This window comes from Melanaphis sacchari, unplaced genomic scaffold (assembly GCF_002803265.2).
Source record: "Melanaphis sacchari strain LSU unplaced genomic scaffold, SCAv2.0 Contig36_pilon_pilon, whole genome shotgun sequence".
In the NCBI taxonomy this organism is placed as follows: domain Eukaryota; kingdom Metazoa; phylum Arthropoda; class Insecta; order Hemiptera; family Aphididae; genus Melanaphis; species Melanaphis sacchari.
Window position 1 is genome coordinate 1,557,379 of NW_020271232.1, and position 20,770 is coordinate 1,578,148.

The following is a 20,770-nucleotide window of genomic DNA, read 5'->3' on the forward strand; positions in this document are numbered from 1 at the left end:
CATTTAGGTTTTTTTATAATTACTAGACACAATATTTAAATGAAGAAAAGATATTGTTTTTAGTAAATTCTTTTCAAACAGATACAGTCAACACACATTAAAATAGGTAACACTTAAGTAATAGTTGCCATGTGACCATAACCTAGTTATAACTTGCTGATTCACGACATATTGATCTAAATTCGATCGTAGATAATTCTATTGCAGACAAAACTTTAACTAATTTGTTATAAAGATGACTTCTTCTGAAGAACCAAAAGGTAAGTTCAAGAATTTCAATATTGATTTAATTGAGATAAGTAATATATATTTGTATGTTTACTGAACCTTTTTAAAGGGAAATTACACAGTCTTTGACCATTCATTTTTGTCTGTCAATAAAATATTTACTGTATACAAAATAACAAGCATGTTGTTTACACAAAAACATATTTATCTTGAATAAAATTTGATTTTTTCAAATAATTACCATTTAAAGTACACAACAAAAAAATAAAATGTTTGAATAAATGTTTTGTTGTTATATATTGTTTTCAAACTTATTAGTTATTAATACTATACATGTTTAATATATAATGTTCTAAATTATTTATGATAATCAAAATTTTACACAATATAAATATTTTGTGAATAAATAACTTGTGTTATAATGTGTATACTTTTAAGTTTTTATCTATAGTTTGATAGCCTCTGATCTAATGCATAATGTAAAATATGTTCAGTAAAATAATTAAGCAGTTGATAAAAAAAACATTCAATAATAGACATCAGAAAACTTTATAGTTGTTATTTTTTTCATTGCTCGTTTAAAAAATTAAAACGTATTTTATGGTACTCAATAACTCAATAAACGTTAAAAATAAAAAAAATAAAAAATGGTAAATTCTCAAAGGAAATAGTTTTAATAAGCGTTTTGTTTTTTTATTTAATAAACTTTTTTTAAAAATTATAAAAGTAGATATGCCAAAATATATTTATTCTTTAGACATTACTGTACTAAATTGCACTCACTCAATTTTTATATAAAAAGTGCACGTTCAATTAATGTTTATCACAAATAGCCTTTGTATTATTTTAAAGTACTTCCGTGACTGTTATTTAAGACATGCTATTTTATAAACTTTAAATCCTAAATTGCAATTGTATAACTTATACTTAAATTTTTAACACGCATTGTTAAAGTTTTAACTGATATAAGTGAAATTATTTGAATAGTTAAAACAGCCGTACAAAATATCGAAATATAGGCATTGTTCATATTATTAAGACTAAATAAATGAAATATGATTTTATTATTCAATGAATGTGCTTTAATTTTGAGATAATAAATTTTAAAACGTATTATTGTTATTGTTTAATGCATAATGTACTTTTGTATTAATTATGAAAGACTATAGTTTCTCTTTAAATTCGAAGTTAGAAATGCCAGTCACACATAAATTAAATATTACATAATAAATAATTTCCTAGACTTAAGCATTGGACTATAGGTTTTTATAATACCCATAAAAACTGTTTCGGGTAGAATGTCTTAATTATCGGCATTAAGTATTTCCTTAGATTAAAAATTCTATTCACAAACAATACTGTTTACAATGAGATAGTTTTTAGTTATTTTCCAAAAAATTAATGATTCAACTATATTACATTAACAATAAACCGCACGCAATATAAAAAGGTTTTGAACAATTTTACAGTTATTTATAATCATTAATTATCTTAAAATTTTCAATATAGTTATTTGCATTTATTATTTATTATAGATTTGTAAAATAGTTTCTATAAAACATCGAGATTACTCAAATAATGTTTGTTACTATACAATAACATGTATTAATACATTTTGAAAATCTTAACTCGTAAATTATTTTTATGTGCACTTAAAATACCAAGCTCCAACGAGTACCCAACACCCGTCCGTACAATATTCTGTCCGTTCCTTTTTTTACATAAAAATATAAATCATTCCTGTTTGAATAAATCGATACTTGAATTTACGTTGCAAAATAGTAGGAAAAAATGAAAGAATATAGCTTAGCATAGAAGAAATCTAAAATATTATTGTTAGTAATATTTTTTTCCCTATCCATCGTATAAAGTATATCGGAGTCGTATAAGATAATATAAATGTATTAGGCTTTTGGTCAAATTAAATTTTTCTGCCATTCCAGAGTGTAAGCAATTGCGTTAAGTGCAAGTAAACGTCAATGCCGACCGTTTGAAAAAAAGATTAAAATAAATATTAATATTTTATTCTAAAATACATCTTAACCGATATCGCAGAACAAAAATTATTAATGCGCAATAGTAACGTATTTGTTAACAATGTTCACATATCATACCGTCAAGAGACATCGGAAATTTTTGGATGTATATAATACATAATTTAATCTACATACCACAAACTGGCTTTGGTCCAACTCATAACTCCTAAAACGGCCAATGAAATACTCGTAAAATCCGAGTAAACCGAGCTTAATAATCAATTAATTATAGTTACTATTAAATTCAATGCCAATGCGTCTACTATAAATTATTTGAAAACGTAATCAGCTAGTAGTAGTTACCTGAATGGAATTATCAGCGAAGACTACGTTTAATGCGCTTATATAAACGCATAGATAAGAACAATCGATTATTAGCTTTCCAAAAACATTCAGTTTTAAAACATTTAAATTTCACAACTTAAGTTTATATAACATTCACGTTAATAATATCAAAGTTACTTGAAAACTTTTGAACACCTCGTGCACGTTTACTGATGATTTTCATTTTATTAATTTAAGTAATAATCATGCATAAAAAAATCCGAAAACCTATTTTTTTTTAAATTTGCTCAAAAATAATTATCATGTTTCATAGTTGTATGACAAAAATGTCAAAGTGATTCCAAAAATAGAACACTGTAAATAAAAGATTTATAAGCTTTTAAAAATATATAAACCTGTAACACATAAATTTAATAATAATAATGATAATAAATTGTAAGAGAACTTTAATATAATATTCGTATAGATTTGCTCAACGCAAATATTGTAAAACTATCGTTATTAAAAAATTATACTGTAGTCTGTTATATTATAATATAAAGTGTTCATCTTACCCAATGCTTTGTTCAAATCCTAATACATCAATATATTTATTATCAGTTCAAACACACATGATGTTTTAATTTTTTTCTTCCCTATATACTTATAAAATACTATGCACCACTAACATGTAAAAATCTTGTAATGTGTAAAATAAAAACAATTTATTCATAGTAAAATAAATATAAATATATAAATACAAACATCAGTGATTTGTGATTATGATAAAAGTCAAACAAATAATATAATATGTATTATGTTTATTTAAATTAGTGAAAAAAATTACGTAATACACTATATTTTATATTAATTGATTTGATTTCTATTCAAATATTCACATCAGGGGTTCCGGTAAAATCATTTAGATTTTTGGAAAACTTTGACAACAAGTGTCCGCTTTCTGAAGTCATTCCTGTTGAAATCAATCATAAGTTAAATGCAATATTTTACAGTTCGATGGCCGATTACGTTATTGATCAGTAAGACGCGTTGATTTTTTTAATTCAAAATAAAATTAAAAGTAAAAATCATTTTTAAAACGTTACCGCGTTTAAATTTAACGCATTAGTTAACCCAAGTGTAATTTTATAATACTAAAACAATTGTTAAACATTATATTACCGTCACGTTATAATGACAATAATTATTTATATAATTGAAACCCAACTTTTTACAAAGCAAAGAACACTTGTCACCATTAGAAACCACAGAAATGCAGAAAAAACTTGAAACGATCAGTGAAACACAAAACATGGTTCGAGTGACGTACAAATCGGGTAACTTATTCGAAGGACAATTATTGTCCGAATGGATACCAAATAACACAGGACGTTTACGCATTGACAGTGGCGCCGTTTACGAGGTAACGTGTTCACTGCCGAATACCAACAAAAGTTAACATATTGATATCTTAAGAACCTAATATTAACTATACTTGATAAAGGATTTTTTTCCTTTTGGTTACAACCTAAAGTCTAGTTGGCAGCAATTCTCTGCTCTTCGTATTTACCCACTTTATTTTCAACCAACAATACGATTTTCGGTCAAAGTTTTATCACTCCACTAATGAAGTCAAGAAGTGGTCTTCTGTAGCTATTTTCTCTCTCCGTGGCACTGTCTATTATTCTACCGAGTAGACTAGTTGTTATGGTGTAATATATGTCCAATTAACTTAGAACTACTTGTTTTCAAGACCTTCGAGAAACTCGTAATATCTCAATCTCTTTAGATAACTTATTAGTAATTCATATTATGTTCTATGCGATCGTCTAAAACACCATCATGTCTCGAATTCAAAACTTTTTTCTCCTGTTTCACGTTCTACACGATAAGTGTGTGTCTCGGACGTCGGTTGATAACCGCAACATGCGGTATTAAATTTCATTTCGGCGTGGTACCGAATAATCGCGTGGGTCATACGTAGTCCAAGGCTTGCGGTTAGCAAACGTTTGGAGAAAAGTTTTTTCACACATCCACAGGGACAATTAAACGACGGTATTCCCGAGGGCAGGGGCGTCATAAAATGGCCGGACGGCAGTTGGTATAGAGGCGAATTCCTGAAAGGCCTTAGGCACGGCCGAGGACTGCACGTGTCCTGCGAAGACGGCCGCCGGTGGTATAGCGGCGAATGGACGGGCGGCCAGAGGAACGGACGGGGAGAAACGGCCTGCTGCGTCGGTCAACCGGACGGCGCGTTGAATTACTCCGGTGACTGGGTGGACGGGCGGCCGCACGGTAGCGGCACTGCGAGTTGGCCGGACGGGACGCGGTACACCGGTGGCTGGTCACGTGGCCGACCGCACGGCCGCGGTAAGGCAGTATGGCCAAACGACCACGTGAGTTTACTATAGGGTCATGACAAGTATCGAATTCGGTTAGGTTTAGCAAAAGTTTACGGAAAAAAAAAAAAAAAAAAAAAACGTAAGCATATATATACCATTGGAATGCATTTTTCAATACTTCCTATACACAGCAATACTTGCCGCTGTATCGTTACGTGCACGGAATGCTTAGTTCGTCCAATCAGAAGTTTTTCGTACAATGTCAGTGTACACAGTTTTGTTTTTTTTTCTTCGAGTCTAAAAATGACGCCTTAGGTTGTACTCACATGTCAATATATTTTATAAGTACGAACTTATCTTTTGGTCGTTAATAGTTAGCCGGTTGCCGTTTATTCTAATACATATTTTGAGTTTCGTGCGTAAAAGTGGGTGGCTAAGTATGTTTACACGAACTATATTCGCACTATTTCCAGCTCTACTTTATTGACATTTTTTATAAAAAACGATACGGTGAACGGGCGTCGCCCGATTGCGGCCCAAAATTACCTTACCTTTTCACCAATCCCGATTGCGTCCGATAGGTTAGGTAGTATAAAGTGTAGATGATGGAAATGATTTATTTACGAAATATTAAGCGAAAAAAATAAAATAAATGTTTGTAGAATTTAAATATAAATTTCGATTTTATAAGCTATTAGCGCAGATGAAATAGAAAACTGGTGTTGTATTATTATTAAATATTATAATAACGAATAATAGTTTTGAATTTTTAAAGTATTTACACAAAATTATTAGAATTTCAAATACAAATACGTCCAATACAGTATTTAAAATATTTAATTTATTTTATAACTATAAGCTATTTTGTGAACCAATGTGTGTTTGGACGCAATCGGGATACTTATATTTGGGATAAAATAACGACTACCCGAAATTCAGGCAGCAATCGAACATCTCCTCAACAAACAGTGTTTTGGTGGAAAATGTTTGATTTAACAAAACAAAACAGATTTTATTTTACTTAGAATGGCGAAAATCCTAATGGGCACATATAGTACAGTAAGTGTATATACTTGTAAACAAAATATACATATTATATTTAGCATTTGATACAAAATACAAAATAAGAATAACATTATTTAAAACAAGTAGATACAAACTACAAGTTCAAACTTTTAAGATTCAAACAGAAATAAAACAAATCAAATACTGATTAGTGCTATAAATCATTAATATGTTTTAAACAATATTCTGTAACCAGAGTAGAAAGAGGAAAAATTAAAAAAGTTTTTTCCTTAATGTTAACTAACATTTGGTCGATCAGTACAAATAATATACAGTAGTTGCGTTACGCGTAGAAACATATAAGGTGTAAGTGGATACTAACGAGAAGGTTGGAACGTTTAAAGAGATTAAGGAAAGTATTTCGGGACAATCAATCATCGAATTTAGTTAATTAATATTAATATATAGTCAGCATAAATTGTTAAATTATCTTCCAAGTTACAAAATTTCAATATTAAATTCTATACCTAATAATCTCGAAGTCAGTTATTCAACTTTGTTATGTACGCTAATGTGCTCAAAACTCAATTTCAAAATCGGTTATAAAGTTATCTTAGCGTAGAATCCAGATTATCGATCCATATTTTAATTGACCGGGCGAGAATAAAACACATATTATATAGCACGTAAACTTGTAAGCGTAGTTTGTTACAAGAGTCCCAGAAATTACGGTTTCAAGTACCAACTACAATTATTTTATTTTACATAAATCACAAGAAACCCAAATCGGAAACTTATGTTGGTGTGTATATAAGGTGATTCTTTTATCATTGAACACTCGTTATTTCTTAATGGATTGACTTTTTTCGATGTTTTTTTCAAAATGTTTAGTTTCATTCTTTTCTAGAATTATATAAAAATTGTATTTTTTTCACACTTGTTTTCAATAGTGAAACCACTATCAACTTTTAGTTTTTAAATGGCAACCAGAAGCGTACGCAGAATTTTAATTCGATTAGGATTTTCACTATAGATCAGACACCCGTGAGGCTCTGCCCCCCCCCCCAAACATAAACAAGTAAATATCACTAACATTTTATAACACAAAATAATTCTTTCAAATTTCTATTTTTATACCAATTGTTTTCCCTTAAAATAAAAAATATTTGATAATAATATATACTATAAATAAAATAATAAAATATCTAAACAATATTCATACAGTTATAAAAGTAATAATTTTATAAATTATATTTATTTATATTTTTATACTTAATTGATAAAAAATTATTGTTCAAAAGACTATAATCCATAGGCAATAGATATATTATTTAACATATAAAAAACATTTTGGGAGGAGGAAGAAATTTTGAAGGGGGTTAAAACCTTAGAACCCTACCTCTGTGTACGCCACTGATAGCAACCTATATTTTAAATATCATATAATAATGCTATTAATTATTAGTCTCCATTTAACCATTAACGAATTATAGCTGCTCAGTGCTCAAAGTTAGGTGTTTTCCGGTTTTTATTATACTTCTTGTTTCTGAAGATCTGCAGTTACATAGGTAATAAATAATAGTAATATAGGTACATATTTCCATGTGTGAATAAACTTATTATCGATTATTGTTCGACGCAGTGATTAACTTTGTACCTGTAGTAACTATGTCCAATACGTAATAAATTAATTAAATATTAATGCAAAATATTTAAAAATTTAAACTACATCTTTAATAGTTCATAATCTATAGATATAGCCATAATGCAATGTAATACGTACATGAAATCATTGGTAGTGTTTAATTAAAAATTTTTTTTAGTACACTGTTCTAATTGCTTTAATAAAACAAATAGAATTTATTCAATCAGAAAAAATTATTATAAATGGTAATTTTTAGGATAAGTCATTATTAATACTAATTTAACAGTTTAAAATCGTTATGAAAAATAATGATGATATAAATATCAAGTTTAGAACTAAAATATATTTTAGTAGTTTTGAAATTTCGTACTAGGACATTTTTAACTATTAAAATATTTAAATTAACTTTAGTTATACTTTGGTTACTTCCTAGGCTAGTATGAAAATACTCAAATATACTATACTGTGAATTCAAATCTTTTCATAACAACTAATGGATCTACAAATTTGTTAGAAATAGTACATTTTTTAGATTTTGAGCTGTATTATTTCATATTTTTATTTTTTCTGTGTATGTATAGGCAAAATGCTGTGATATTAAAAGTTCAATTTTAACTTTAAAGGTAATTCCTAAAAGTAATATGAATCTAGTTAGTACTTTTGGATGATAAAAATAAAAATAACTCAGTTATTTTCATAGTTATCAGGAAAAATTAATGAAAAATGTAATTTTTACACAAAACTATATAGTTTTTAATAAAATGAAACTTGGTTTTATTTTGTAATTCAAAAATAAATAGTTATAGAGACTTGGAATTTTCACAAAATATTCATACTAACCTTAACTCTGTTTAATATAATTTTTAAAACATTTTGGCATTTTTAATGCTATTTATAAACATTTAAAATGTTGAAAAAAATGTCAATTAAAAACTAAAATTTGAATATTTTAAAATGAGGTTGTTTTAGTGGATTTAAAAAATATCTTTATTTCTACATGGCTTCATATCCTTTTGAACATTTTAAATTCTGAAACTTACGATATTACACACAATACGTTTAAGTATTATTAGATTAATTCGTTTTGAATTCTGAGCGGAATGACGACTATTAATTTTATTATATTGTATTTGTCTTTTTGTTTTTTTTTTTTTTTAAATGAATGAATGAATGAATTAATGAATATTTACCCTATAAGTTGTCAATAAAATGCTTCAATTTTCATAAAATGAGGGTGGTTTTGAACATTATTTTGAATCTATTCTGTACTTTTACGAGGTCTAACTTAAAAATTCCCAGAACTAATTTTTATGATGAGGAAAAACAAATAAAAAATTCAGGAAAAACAGCAATCTTCTAGAAAATCAAATTTTTGACAAATTCGTTTATGTAATAACGAAAGAAATAGAAGAAAAAAATGAAATAAAGCAAAGATAAATGTAAGTAAAAATGTAACAGGGGCGATGTATTTCTGCATTTGTAAGTGCTGAAAAATATAATCAGTAATCAGATACCTCGTCAGATACTAATATTAAAATCAAGTTATTACCTTCCTTCTGATCTTCGGAGGGTTCTCGAAAATATGATCAAGAACACCGTTATGTAAATTTAATATATAATCTATTATAATAATATGTAGCACAATATAATCATGCATTCATGCACCTTACCAGATTTACAGCAGTGAATATGTGATACTTGTTAGGGAAAAGTAAGATAACACAAATGAGAAGACAACTTTCTGAACACTTGAGTCCAAATAAAAACATCACTGGTTTAACTTATTGAAAAGAAAAGGTTCAGTTATCGCTCGCAGAATCTTGTATTGAGAGCTTTTGCTCGGGTGGTGGATGCGCATGTACTGGAGAAAGAGACGATGTGGTCAATCCAATTAGAGGCTGGTGGTTTCATCAAAGGGGCCTCTGCGTTCCTATGAAACTAGCCTTATTCTTTAATTTTTAGTTTTATGTGATTCCGACTTACTGACTATTAATATTTTTTTTATATTTTATTAATTGTAAAATTTTTTTTTTAAACCTATTACTTATAGTGTTTTTTTTCTAACATTATTATTATTTTTTTTTTTTTAACTTGTGCATGAAAACTTGATATTTAACTTATATTAACTTAAATTGATGACACGGAAGAATGGTATTCCAAATGGAAAATTAAAATAAATAACGAGAAACCTTTCCATATAATCTTTTCCCTTAGACAAGGCATTCTCTCTTATCTTTTCTGTCCAATAAAATGATTCCAGCGGTTTCTAATCTCAAGTACCTACTTAGACTTGACCCTCGATAAGCGATTAACTTGGGCTGAGCACATAAAACAAAAATGTCTCCTATTACACTCGAGACGAAAGTCTTTATATTCTTTACTAGTCATTAGTCAAACATTCTAAACTTAACTTAAAAAACAAATGATTACTCTACAAAACCCTTCTAAAGCCCATTTGAACTTACGGTGTCCAACTATGGGGCGCAGCTAAAAATCCAATATTTATAAAATACAAACGTTTCGATCTATAACTCTACGTATAATTACTAATGTGCCCTTTTATGTAATAAATCATACAATCATACACTGCAATCAGATCTTGATGTACCGACCGTCACCGAAGTGGCCTCATCCTACTATAAGCATTGCTGATGCCGTCTAGCAAACTATCCTCATCCACAAATGTCTGCACTTAACTCAGCTAACATCCCTGGAAATCCACCAAGAAGGCTCAAAAGGCGCTGGTGTCACAACTTGACTCTTTAAATTAAAACAGTAATATATACATAACTAGGTTTTATATATTTACTATATACGTACAATTTACATAATATATAACATTGCCTAATCACGTCATTATTCTAATCTGAGTGACTTCTCTCCTCATGTCTCCATGTCTTTATAGTTGTATATTATATTATATTATTAGTATAGTTTATTATTATTTTTCGCACTATGTTCATTGTAAATACCTTTACAGATTGTATAAAATCAAAAAAAAGTTTAAAAAAAAAAAAAACTTAAATTAGATAGATTATACATTTTTTTACATTATTTTTTTTCTTTTTTGCAATTATTAAGCATAAATATTACGTTTAACTTATATTAACTTAAATTAGGTTTTATATTTTTTACACTATTTTTTTTTCTTTGAACTTGTATCTGAACATTTGATATTGAACTTATATTAACTTAAATTAGGTAAGTTACATATTTTTACATTATTTTTTTTTATTTTTTTGCAATTATGCATAAACATTATGTTTAACTTAAATTTAATAAATTAGGTATGTTATATATTTTTTACATTATTTTTTCTTTTTTGCAATTTTGCATAAACATTATGTTTAACTTACATTAACTTAAATTATGTTTCATATTTTTTTACATTATTTTTTTTTTCATATAGCTTGTGTTTGAACTTTTAATATTTAACTTATATTAACTTAAATTAGGTAAGTTATATATTTTTACATTATTTATTTTTTTTTTTTTTTCATTAAACTTATGTTTAAACATTTAATATTGAACTTATATTAATTTAAATTAGGTAGATTATATATTTTTTAAATTATTTTTTTTTCTCTTTTGCAATTGTGCATAAACATCATGTTTAATTTATATTAACTTAAATTATGCTTCATATTTTTTACATTATTTTTTTTTTTTTTTTTATTAAACTTATGTTTGAACATTTGATATTTAACTTACATTAACTTAAATTAGGTATGTTATATATTTTTTACATTATTTTTTTTCTTTTTTGCATTGTGCAATTGTGCATAAAAATGTTATGATTAACTTATATTAACTTAAATTAGGTTATATTTTTTTTTACATTATAAATTTTTTTTTTAAGTGCTTAGACATTTAATGTTTAACTTATAATTAATTTAAATTATGTTTTTTTTAACTATTATACAATGAAATATCTGCATATCATTACATTTATGTTTTTTTTTTAATGTATCTCAAAAAATGAATAACCGTAGATAATTGAAATTTTTAATCAAATGTTTAAATAATCATTTTTTTATTTTTGATAAAATTTTCAAAATGCTTTAACAATTTTTGAGCTACTTATTGGCATAATAAATTTTCAATTTTTTTAGTTTTTTTGAAAAAAATATCGATTAAATTTTTTTTACAAATTGAAATACTTCAAAATTTAGCACAAGATCATAAATATTTCATATTTAATTAATAAAATTTAAAATACAGAATGTTTTACCATAAACGACAATTGCAATAACTTTTGTTCTATTGAACATTTTCAACTCTTTTTATTTTTTTAGTTGACAATTGTCATCTTTGCTATATTTAAAATATTTTTCGATAATTTTTACCTTTTTTTAATGCAAAATTAAAAAATTTCTAATTGATATTAAAAAAAATCGAAATAACCATTTTATAAATCCAATTTTTAGAATCATTTTGATGTCAAAAACTTTTTCTAAGGTTGACTCAATAATTTTTAAACAATTTTTAAAGTTTACTTAAACTCAAATTTATTTATTGTTTATCAGTGTTACAGAGATTATCGATTATCCAGAAAATCTATTTGTAATAATATAAAATTATATAAACTTCAAAAAATCGTAAAAAGTAAACATTTTAACATTTTACATTTTAGATTTTTTGTTTTTTTTTTGCTAAAATGTTTTGAAATTGTTATCAATAAAATGGCTATTTTAAATTTTTTTGTAATATCAAATAAAATATTTTTATTTTCTTAATACAAAATTTAAAATAATAATAAAAAAAATAATTTAAATGTAAAGTAGATGACAAGTGGTAATTTAAAAAAATAATGAGTTGAAAATGTTTAATAGAACAAAAGTTATTGCAATAATTGTCAGTTCACCGTAAACACAGTATATTAAGGCAATTATTTTTTATAAACGTTTTAAAGTTCCAATTTAGAGAAATTTACTTTTTTAAACAATAAATAACGATATGATAATTATTTTGCTGTAGTTTAAAAAAAAATCGTAGGTTCCTAAACTTTATGCATTTTTTACAGAGTGAGGAACTAAAACAACAAATTTTCAAAGATAAACAATAAAATTAAAAAAATTAATAAAAATTAATTATTATTTATTATAATGAAGTAAATAACTTGCCATTTATTTTTTTTAAATCATGTCCTTAAGATGATAGCCGTCTGTTCTCGAGTCAACTTCGTATATTTTTCACTATACGTAGGTGTATTACTTCCAAAGGTGGTACATTTTCAATTGGACGAATGGTTTTTTTTCGTACAGGTTTCTTTCAGGAACACATTTTTTCGAAGTTTGTAATCCATATTTTAACAACCTTAGCAGGTGGTACCGAGTTATGGCGTTTAAGATTAAAGTGAAGACGAAATGAACGCAATGCAGCTACGTAATTGTCATTATTTTTGTAAAATAATTTTATCGGACGAGCACGTTGTGTTCACCACTCTACTGTTCCATGAATACTAAATAGTAAATAGTAAATAGCATGCCGCATGCGTTGTTTCAGAATGAATAATATTTAGCGATAATTCTTATCTTAATTATTATTACTGGGAAAATCTATTTTTAAAACCGGCCGTTCAAGTATTCCACCCCGTGTTATTATGAATTTTATTGAACACAATAACATTTTTTATTTATTTTTACTTAATAGGTACTACTATGAATCTAAATAATCTAATTTTACTATTATACAGTGTTCACAGAAATATCGTGTTATTGCGATATAATATGGTATCAATATTAAATATACATTATTATAATAATTTTATAATCTTACTAGAATCGGTGAAACTCGCTATAAGTGAATACCCTAGGTCGGAGACTGGATTTGAGAAAAACCACAGGGAGTCATTTGGAACAAAGCATAATTATAAATATCATGATTGGGCAATACAAGACAAATATATAATTATTATTACATTTGTTAGACACATTTATGTTTTAAGTAAACAACTTATTTAAAGTCATAAGGGCCCGATTTTTACACAATTTATTATTTTTTTCTACATTTAAAATAATTTTGATTAAATATAAATGATAAATATTTTCTAATACATAGATTGTGTTTCTATAGTAAATACAACATCTATCTCTACAACTAATATAATCTTATTGCATATTTGGTAAAATTTAATACAAATTCTACACTTTTTTTATAGTTACAATACCTATTGAATACAAGTTTAATATTTTATAAATATTAAATAAAATAATTTTAACTTAACTCAGTTATATAATTACAAATTTATAATTCCTTTTAATGACATTTCAATTTTTTCATAATAAATACATCTTTAAATACTAAATATAATTTTCATAGTATTTACATGAATTAAAAAATTATACACAAACAATATATTTATTGTTGATGCATAAATATGTTCATACTTTTTTAATTATTTGCATTAAAACCTAGCTCCTAGCCACAAATAAATCCTTTATTTTATTTTATTTTATATTATTAGGAACCACTATAAAATATTCCTATAATTTTAAAGTCTAGGATTATAAAAAATCTATTCTAAATTTTATGACACAGATTAATCAAAATTTTCGTTTTACAATGCAAAATATGAGTAATGATAATTATGTATTATAAAAACAAGAACAAATCCTAATTAAAAAGACTAAAAACAATAGTAACATTTTAAAATGGCACTAATAATATATTCATTTATTACTAATAAAAATAACTAATTAATATTTTGCAATAAATAGGCAACAACATCAACCATTTACTAAAATAATGTCAATATTTAGCATGTTCCTAAAGTAATATAATATAATTTAAAAACTATATTTTTTTAAATATTTAATATTAAAATTGGACATATCGTATATGTAAACAACTACGTAGTGATCATCATATACATGCGTGATAGGTTTTTTTTAAATATTAATTTAATTTACACTATCTATACATAATACAATTATTATTTTCTCCTATTATTATTAAATACATAAAATTCATGACTTAAGTGTTAATGATTGATGTTGTTGCCCCATATTAAATTTTACCTATGGAATATTAAAATTACAATACATCAGCACTAACAATCTTTTTTTTATCATTTTTATTTTTCTTTACACATTATTTTTTAATAGTTTACAGTTTTATTCAGGAATATAGTTGAACAAACTTGATCATTTTATATTTCTTTGAACTAGATTATCTAAAAAAAAAAAAAAAAGTAAAATCCTAATAACTTAATCACAACATTAAATAATGTTAAAAAAAAATTTTAATTTTCGTTATTCTCAAGATTTTTTAATACAATTGTAGAGTATGAATATTCTTTAAATCATCTGTCCAAAAATATTTTTGTTACATAGAAATAATCATAGAATATCAATATGCAGAATTTGAACATGCAACAAATATTCTGGATTAATAATTGAAATCAATAGCTATAAAATTATAATGCAACTTGTTAAAAAGTTATAAATTATCTTACTATGGATATTGGATAACAAATCAATAATTGTCAATCAATAAATATTTAAACAACATTTGTATAAAACTGACAAAACTGAAATTAAGATGTTTCAAATACATTATTTATTAGAATTTGTATGGCTGACTACAAAATTAGTAAAACTTACCAATAAATTGTGCAATATTCTCGACGAAATACCAATTAGGTACTTATTTTTAATTTACATGCGTAATACCAATTTGGATGATCCGATGATACTTATGTTTGATTAAATAGTAAACTAAAATACATCATAAAAAGCATATAGCTACCTATCATAGATAGTCATAATTTTAATTTGTATAACAATATTATATTACAGAGTAATAATTGTTTCAATTGTAATATGAATGTTGGCGTATGACGTGTTTAGTGTTTACGTTAGTAATGAAAGTAATGAAATTATTTAATTTTCAAATTGTCGGCATTTAGAGGTTTAGTGTGTAATCTACCGAAAAAAACAGTAGATATCTAGTTAAATAAAAATTATAAATAAATATGTAATATTATGTAATAAAAATGTAATTCGATTAAAAAATAACTATATTTAATACATTAAAGATTTTTGTGTCTACAAGTTATTACCCATTAGTATTAGTCAAAATATATGAATTATGTTCAAAATATGATAATTGTTACAATATTACATTTTATGAAAAATAAACTTTTTTATACCTACCAAAAAATGTATAAATAAATTATTCCGATTCTTTATTGGGCGGTACCAACATTCAATTAAATAGCATGGTAATAGATTTTAATTAGTCCCGTGCATTTTTCTTAATATTTCTCAATTTTAATATTAACCATAAACATTTAATTGTTTGAGTGTTTGCCCCATTTACGAGATTCACGAAATTTTCAGAATTATTGACAGTTAAATGATTATAGTCAATATAATTTAGACTGGTATAATATGATTTCCATAGTTACAAAAAGCATATTATACGTTACCTATTAATAGTAGATTACGGTGGATCCGGTAGATTACCTTGGGTCGAACGATAACGATTTATTATTTGACTACTGGTCTTTACAAACATGAATCAATAATTGTGTTTTAAATTTTAATCAATGCCTTGCAGCCGTAATAACCTGTGAGACGAACACCTGAAAACCTCAAACTATCCAACTTTGAGCAGCTATAACTCGTTAACGGTTAAATGGAAACTAATAATTATAACGATAAAATTCATAAAAAAAAAGTATCCCTATTATTATATGACATTTAAAATATAGGTTGGCATTTGAAAATCAAAAGTTTATAGTAGTTTCACTATTAAATATAAGCGTGAAAAAATAAAAATTTTATATATAATTCTAAAAAAACGTTAAACTAAACATTTAAAAAAAAATATTTTAAAAATTCGACACATTTTGAAATAATGAGTGTTCAATGATAAAAGAATTAACCTGTATATATATATTTTAAATATGCACTATATTCAATAATTCTTAAAAATCATTACTGCTACATTTCGATTAACTTTTCCATTAGATACAAATTATATTATAATATTCGCGTGCACACGTACTGTGGTACATTTACTATGAAAGCGTGTTCGACAAAGTCACTCGTAAGTATATTATGATTAAGGGTGCATAAAGTCTGGTAAAATTTACACAAAATATACATGAGCAATAAATGCAAGTGTTGGTCCGAGTCACAATCTCAAACATTGTGTGTGTCTGTGTGTCTGTGCTGTATATTAAGTATATTGTCCTCGGCGGACTCCCGAGAAAATGGGTGTGCACTACGTGAGAAGATTAGAAAAATAATTTAAAAGAAATTCGTCGGCGTAATCGCATTGAACTCGCGATAAAACGCCGCCGGTGAGGCGGTGAACTACTCTTTGTCGATTGCACAGTGTTTGGTTTGGAATTAAATTCCTGCAGAAATATTAGAAATGCGTATTGGCATTACGCAATAATAAATATATTATTATTATTATTATTGTTGTTGTTATTATTATTATTATTATTATTATTACTATGACAATAACTCCGTGAAACAAAATGCCAATAAAAAAAAAAAAAATCTTAAATATGATTCTTCTCATTATTATACATTTATACACCATATCTATATATTATCATTATAATACGCGACAATGTCGGAAGTAAACATCTAACAGATAATTAGTACAAGGTAAAGTGCGTTTGGGTTTGGTTTTATAATTTGAAATCATAACTCTGTAGAAACACTCGGGAAAACTTTTTCTGTGAAGTTAGATATGTTTATAATAACGTATAATATTCAATATGATATATGGAACTTAGAACATGTTATTTTAGTATAATATTTTATGACATTTCGTTCTGGCGCTCAAAAACAAAACTTATTATTAAAAATTGAAACGATATATTTTATTTCAAAATTGACAAAATAATATTATATGCTAGTATTCCACGTGTTTGGTTTAAATATTTACGTTCAAACAATATCTGCGGGGATTAAAATTACACATACGGCATTTACAAAATGTTGTTTACAAGTTCGTATTGATCGTTGTTTATTAATATAACCAAAAGCGGTCTCCAAATAATAGTTTCGAGTAGGTACGCTTGCTATGTTAAATATATAAAAGTTGTTGTTTAAGCATTTTGATATTTTAAAAAAAAACTTTTTTTGTAAATTCCCACTGCTGTCGAGCAAGCTTGCTACATATTATTAAGAACATAAAAATCGTTCGAATTTGACAATTTTTTTTTGTAATGCAAATTAAATTATTGTATAATACAATGTAACCGAGTAAAAATACAAAATGAGACATTCTCACGGAGTGGTTTGGTTAGTATTTCATGACTAATAAATTATAGTCATTGATGTGATGTAGCCGATGTTGGTACCTAGATTTTTATGTACAAATTTGCTTTTTAACAATCGTCGAAATATAGAAAAAAAATGACATGGGAACGCTAAATAATACGTTATAACAGTTATAGTATATTAATTATTAAATTTATTAAATAATTTGGTATTTTAACGAAAATGCATCATATGTTTTAATATCATAATATCCAGTTATTCTCTTATTCTCTATGTTTTTACTTTTTACTGCTCTGGTAATTTTTTCTAATCTTGATGTTAGAATAAAAAATTACTTTGATTAAAAATACTCGTAGTTTTACTATTGATCGCAGCGTTTGTAATGAATCGTTCTAAACCACTTACTGGTAACGATAACACTAATGAGTAATGACCTTATTATACATAGGTATATGAGAGAAATATTACACTTTTATAATATTAATGAAACTCAAAACTTCGAGTTATCCACGAAAATATTTGATTTAAACAAGATTTTTTTCACATTGTTTAAATAGGAAATTTTAGAGACCGGAGAAAAAAATTGAGGTACCGACGATTTCGAGTTAAATAAATTCGAGATAACCATGCCAAGTTTTACTGTATTATTAATTATGTTAATTATTTAGATTACAGGCTAGTAAAATAATATGGTAAATATTTGAATAATAAAGTTAAAATTGTATAGAATATACCTATAATTTTTTTTTCTTTTTATACATTTTACCTAGTTTTATATCTTCATTAAACAATAATAATTATATAATCAAACATTCTGGCTAATACTTAAACTAAAAAATAACACGCATTTTCAGTAAAACATATAATTTAACTAAATCAAAGTACTCTAGTCGATTATTCGAGAATAGGGTGTCTTGATAATCACACTCGTATTTGCTTTTTTTTCATATTTTATGTAATGATAAATGATGGTATGTATCAAATTCATATCTTAAGAATATATTTCCGTATACAATTAATTTAAATTATAATATAAATATTTATATTATAGTTTGTATAATATTATGTGTATATTAGTATATTATAATTATGATAGGTGTATGAAGGTGATTGGGTGGACGGACACATGGACGGTACAGGTATATACGAATGGAATAGCAATCATAAAGACTACGAACGGCTTGTGCTTCTGTGCTTGTGTGACAAGTACGTTGGCCAATGGTCAAAGTCAAAAAAACACGGTAAAGATAAGTAATACAAGACAAGAATGGTAATATCTATAGATAGTTATTAATTTAGAATACTGAGTGCATTTGAAATAATAAATACGTCTCGTAGAAGTGTCAAACTTTGGAATGATATCTTAAGTTTACGAGTTATACGGAGAGTTATTTCAATTTGAATAATGGACTTTAACGTAGAAATGAAGACGTTACATTTTGACAGTATACCGGCATGATATAAGCAAGATAGACAAATATTCCATGAAGTTCTTTGCGATATCATCAAATAATAATAACGCATATTATGATTAACCCACATAAATTATAATATTTAGATATGTGTGTGGTTCGCACTTCACCCAACATTTGAACAATTTTCGAAATTTAAAATTAAACGTAAATTATCGTTGTATAATTATTTATTCTGAGACAAAAGTTTGACAGTAAAAATTCACTTTATAGCACATTTTTTTTTATCTAAATGATTTAGTGCATAAAATATTTTATTTTTCGTAACGTATTCAAAAAAAAATACAATTTTCAGTTCATAATATGACATAATATATTATGACGTTCTTATCCATAAAAGTAGGTAAACAGTATTAATCTAACCGCAGGTCTAGGCGTATTCTATTCGGCTGACACCAGAACGACAGTGACGGGACGCTGGGTGAACGACTCTTTGGACGGTCCGTGTGAAATCATTTTATCCACCGGTCGACCACCAAAGGCTTCCGGTCTCGTGTTTCGTAACGGCATCCTTTACGAAATGACACCGGCAACATCTGCTCCCACCTCTGGTATGAGTCATAAACTTACTGTATCGACCCCCGGTCGTGAACGTCGACTTTCGTACAAGCCCATCACTGCCATTGCTATGAATTGTTCACTTTTGATGGCCTCCGGAAGTCACGTTCAAGAGCCTTATATTGATTCTCGTGGTTTCCGGGCAACCGTGTCAAACTATTTGGTTCGGGCCGACATCCAGTTAGTGGACCAAGAAACAAAGTGTGATTATGACCTGACCGATCATGTCCTGAGAATAGCGGCCAAGTGTAAAGAGGAACTTAACGTAGTGACCACCTCTGTTTTAAACTTTGAACCGGATCTTCAAAACGCAAAATGCGCACTTAGCATGTATGATGAGCGTCTGGCAGAACTTTACCGAGCTTACGGCACATTTTTGGCCGACATCCCAATAACTTACCGACCACTGATGACTCGTCTCGGACTTTGGCAAATGATTATTGACAGCCGTCTCCACGTGTACATTTCACTAGCTGACTTTGACGACCTATTGTGTAAGTACATATAATGTTATAAATAACACTATTATTTTATCACCACTTTATACACTTTAAATGCTTCAATCGCTGTCAATATACATAGAACGAACATTCATTGGTAAATTCAATAATACTTAATTTTCATTTATTAACAAATAGTAATATTTTAAAATAACAAATATTATTTTAATTTGAAAATATGTTATTGAATTAGGAAAGTATATGGGTAAAATCAACAAATACTATCGATCAAATTAATCATACACACAAACATTAATTTAAGAAAGAAATATATTGAATTAATAGACTGTTTATTAAATGTATAAAAAAGCATTTTAAAATCAACATTGGTTTTTGTTAATTTATCATTAATTAATTATAAATATTAATAATAAAAAAATGAGTTAGAATATGATTTATAGCCAACAGCAGTGGTGTATTTATAAACTTATTTGGGGGGGATGACAGGGACTGATCCAGAAATTTTCCATGTA

The 20,770-nt window shown here is 26.5% G+C and overlaps 1 protein-coding gene across 1 annotated transcript; it reads left to right on the plus strand.

Moving 5' to 3' along the window:
• Positions 1-235: 235 nt before the first annotated feature.
• LOC112597031 (phosphatidylinositol 4-phosphate 5-kinase 7-like) lies at positions 236-19,022 on the plus strand. The gene is made up of 5 exons (XM_025342939.1): positions 236-260; positions 3,433-3,568; positions 3,768-3,951; positions 4,568-4,924; positions 18,864-19,022. The coding sequence occupies exons 1-5, from the start codon at positions 236-238 to the stop codon at positions 19,020-19,022; spliced, it is 861 nt and encodes a 286-aa protein (XP_025198724.1).
• Positions 19,023-20,770: the final 1,748 nt, after the last annotated feature.

What these genes read in the sequence shown, in the direction of transcription:
- LOC112597031 (XM_025342939.1), top strand. Translation starts at nt 236, where the DNA reads ATGACTTCTTCTGAAGAACCAAAAG. An exon ending in TTCTTCTGAAGAACCAAAAG is followed by an intron (nt 261 to 3,432) that starts GTAAGTTCAAGA and finishes TATTCACATCAG; the next exon opens with GGGTTCCGGTAAAATCATTT. An exon ending in GCCGATTACGTTATTGATCA is followed by an intron (nt 3,569 to 3,767) that starts GTAAGACGCGTT and finishes CTTTTTACAAAG; the next exon opens with CAAAGAACACTTGTCACCAT.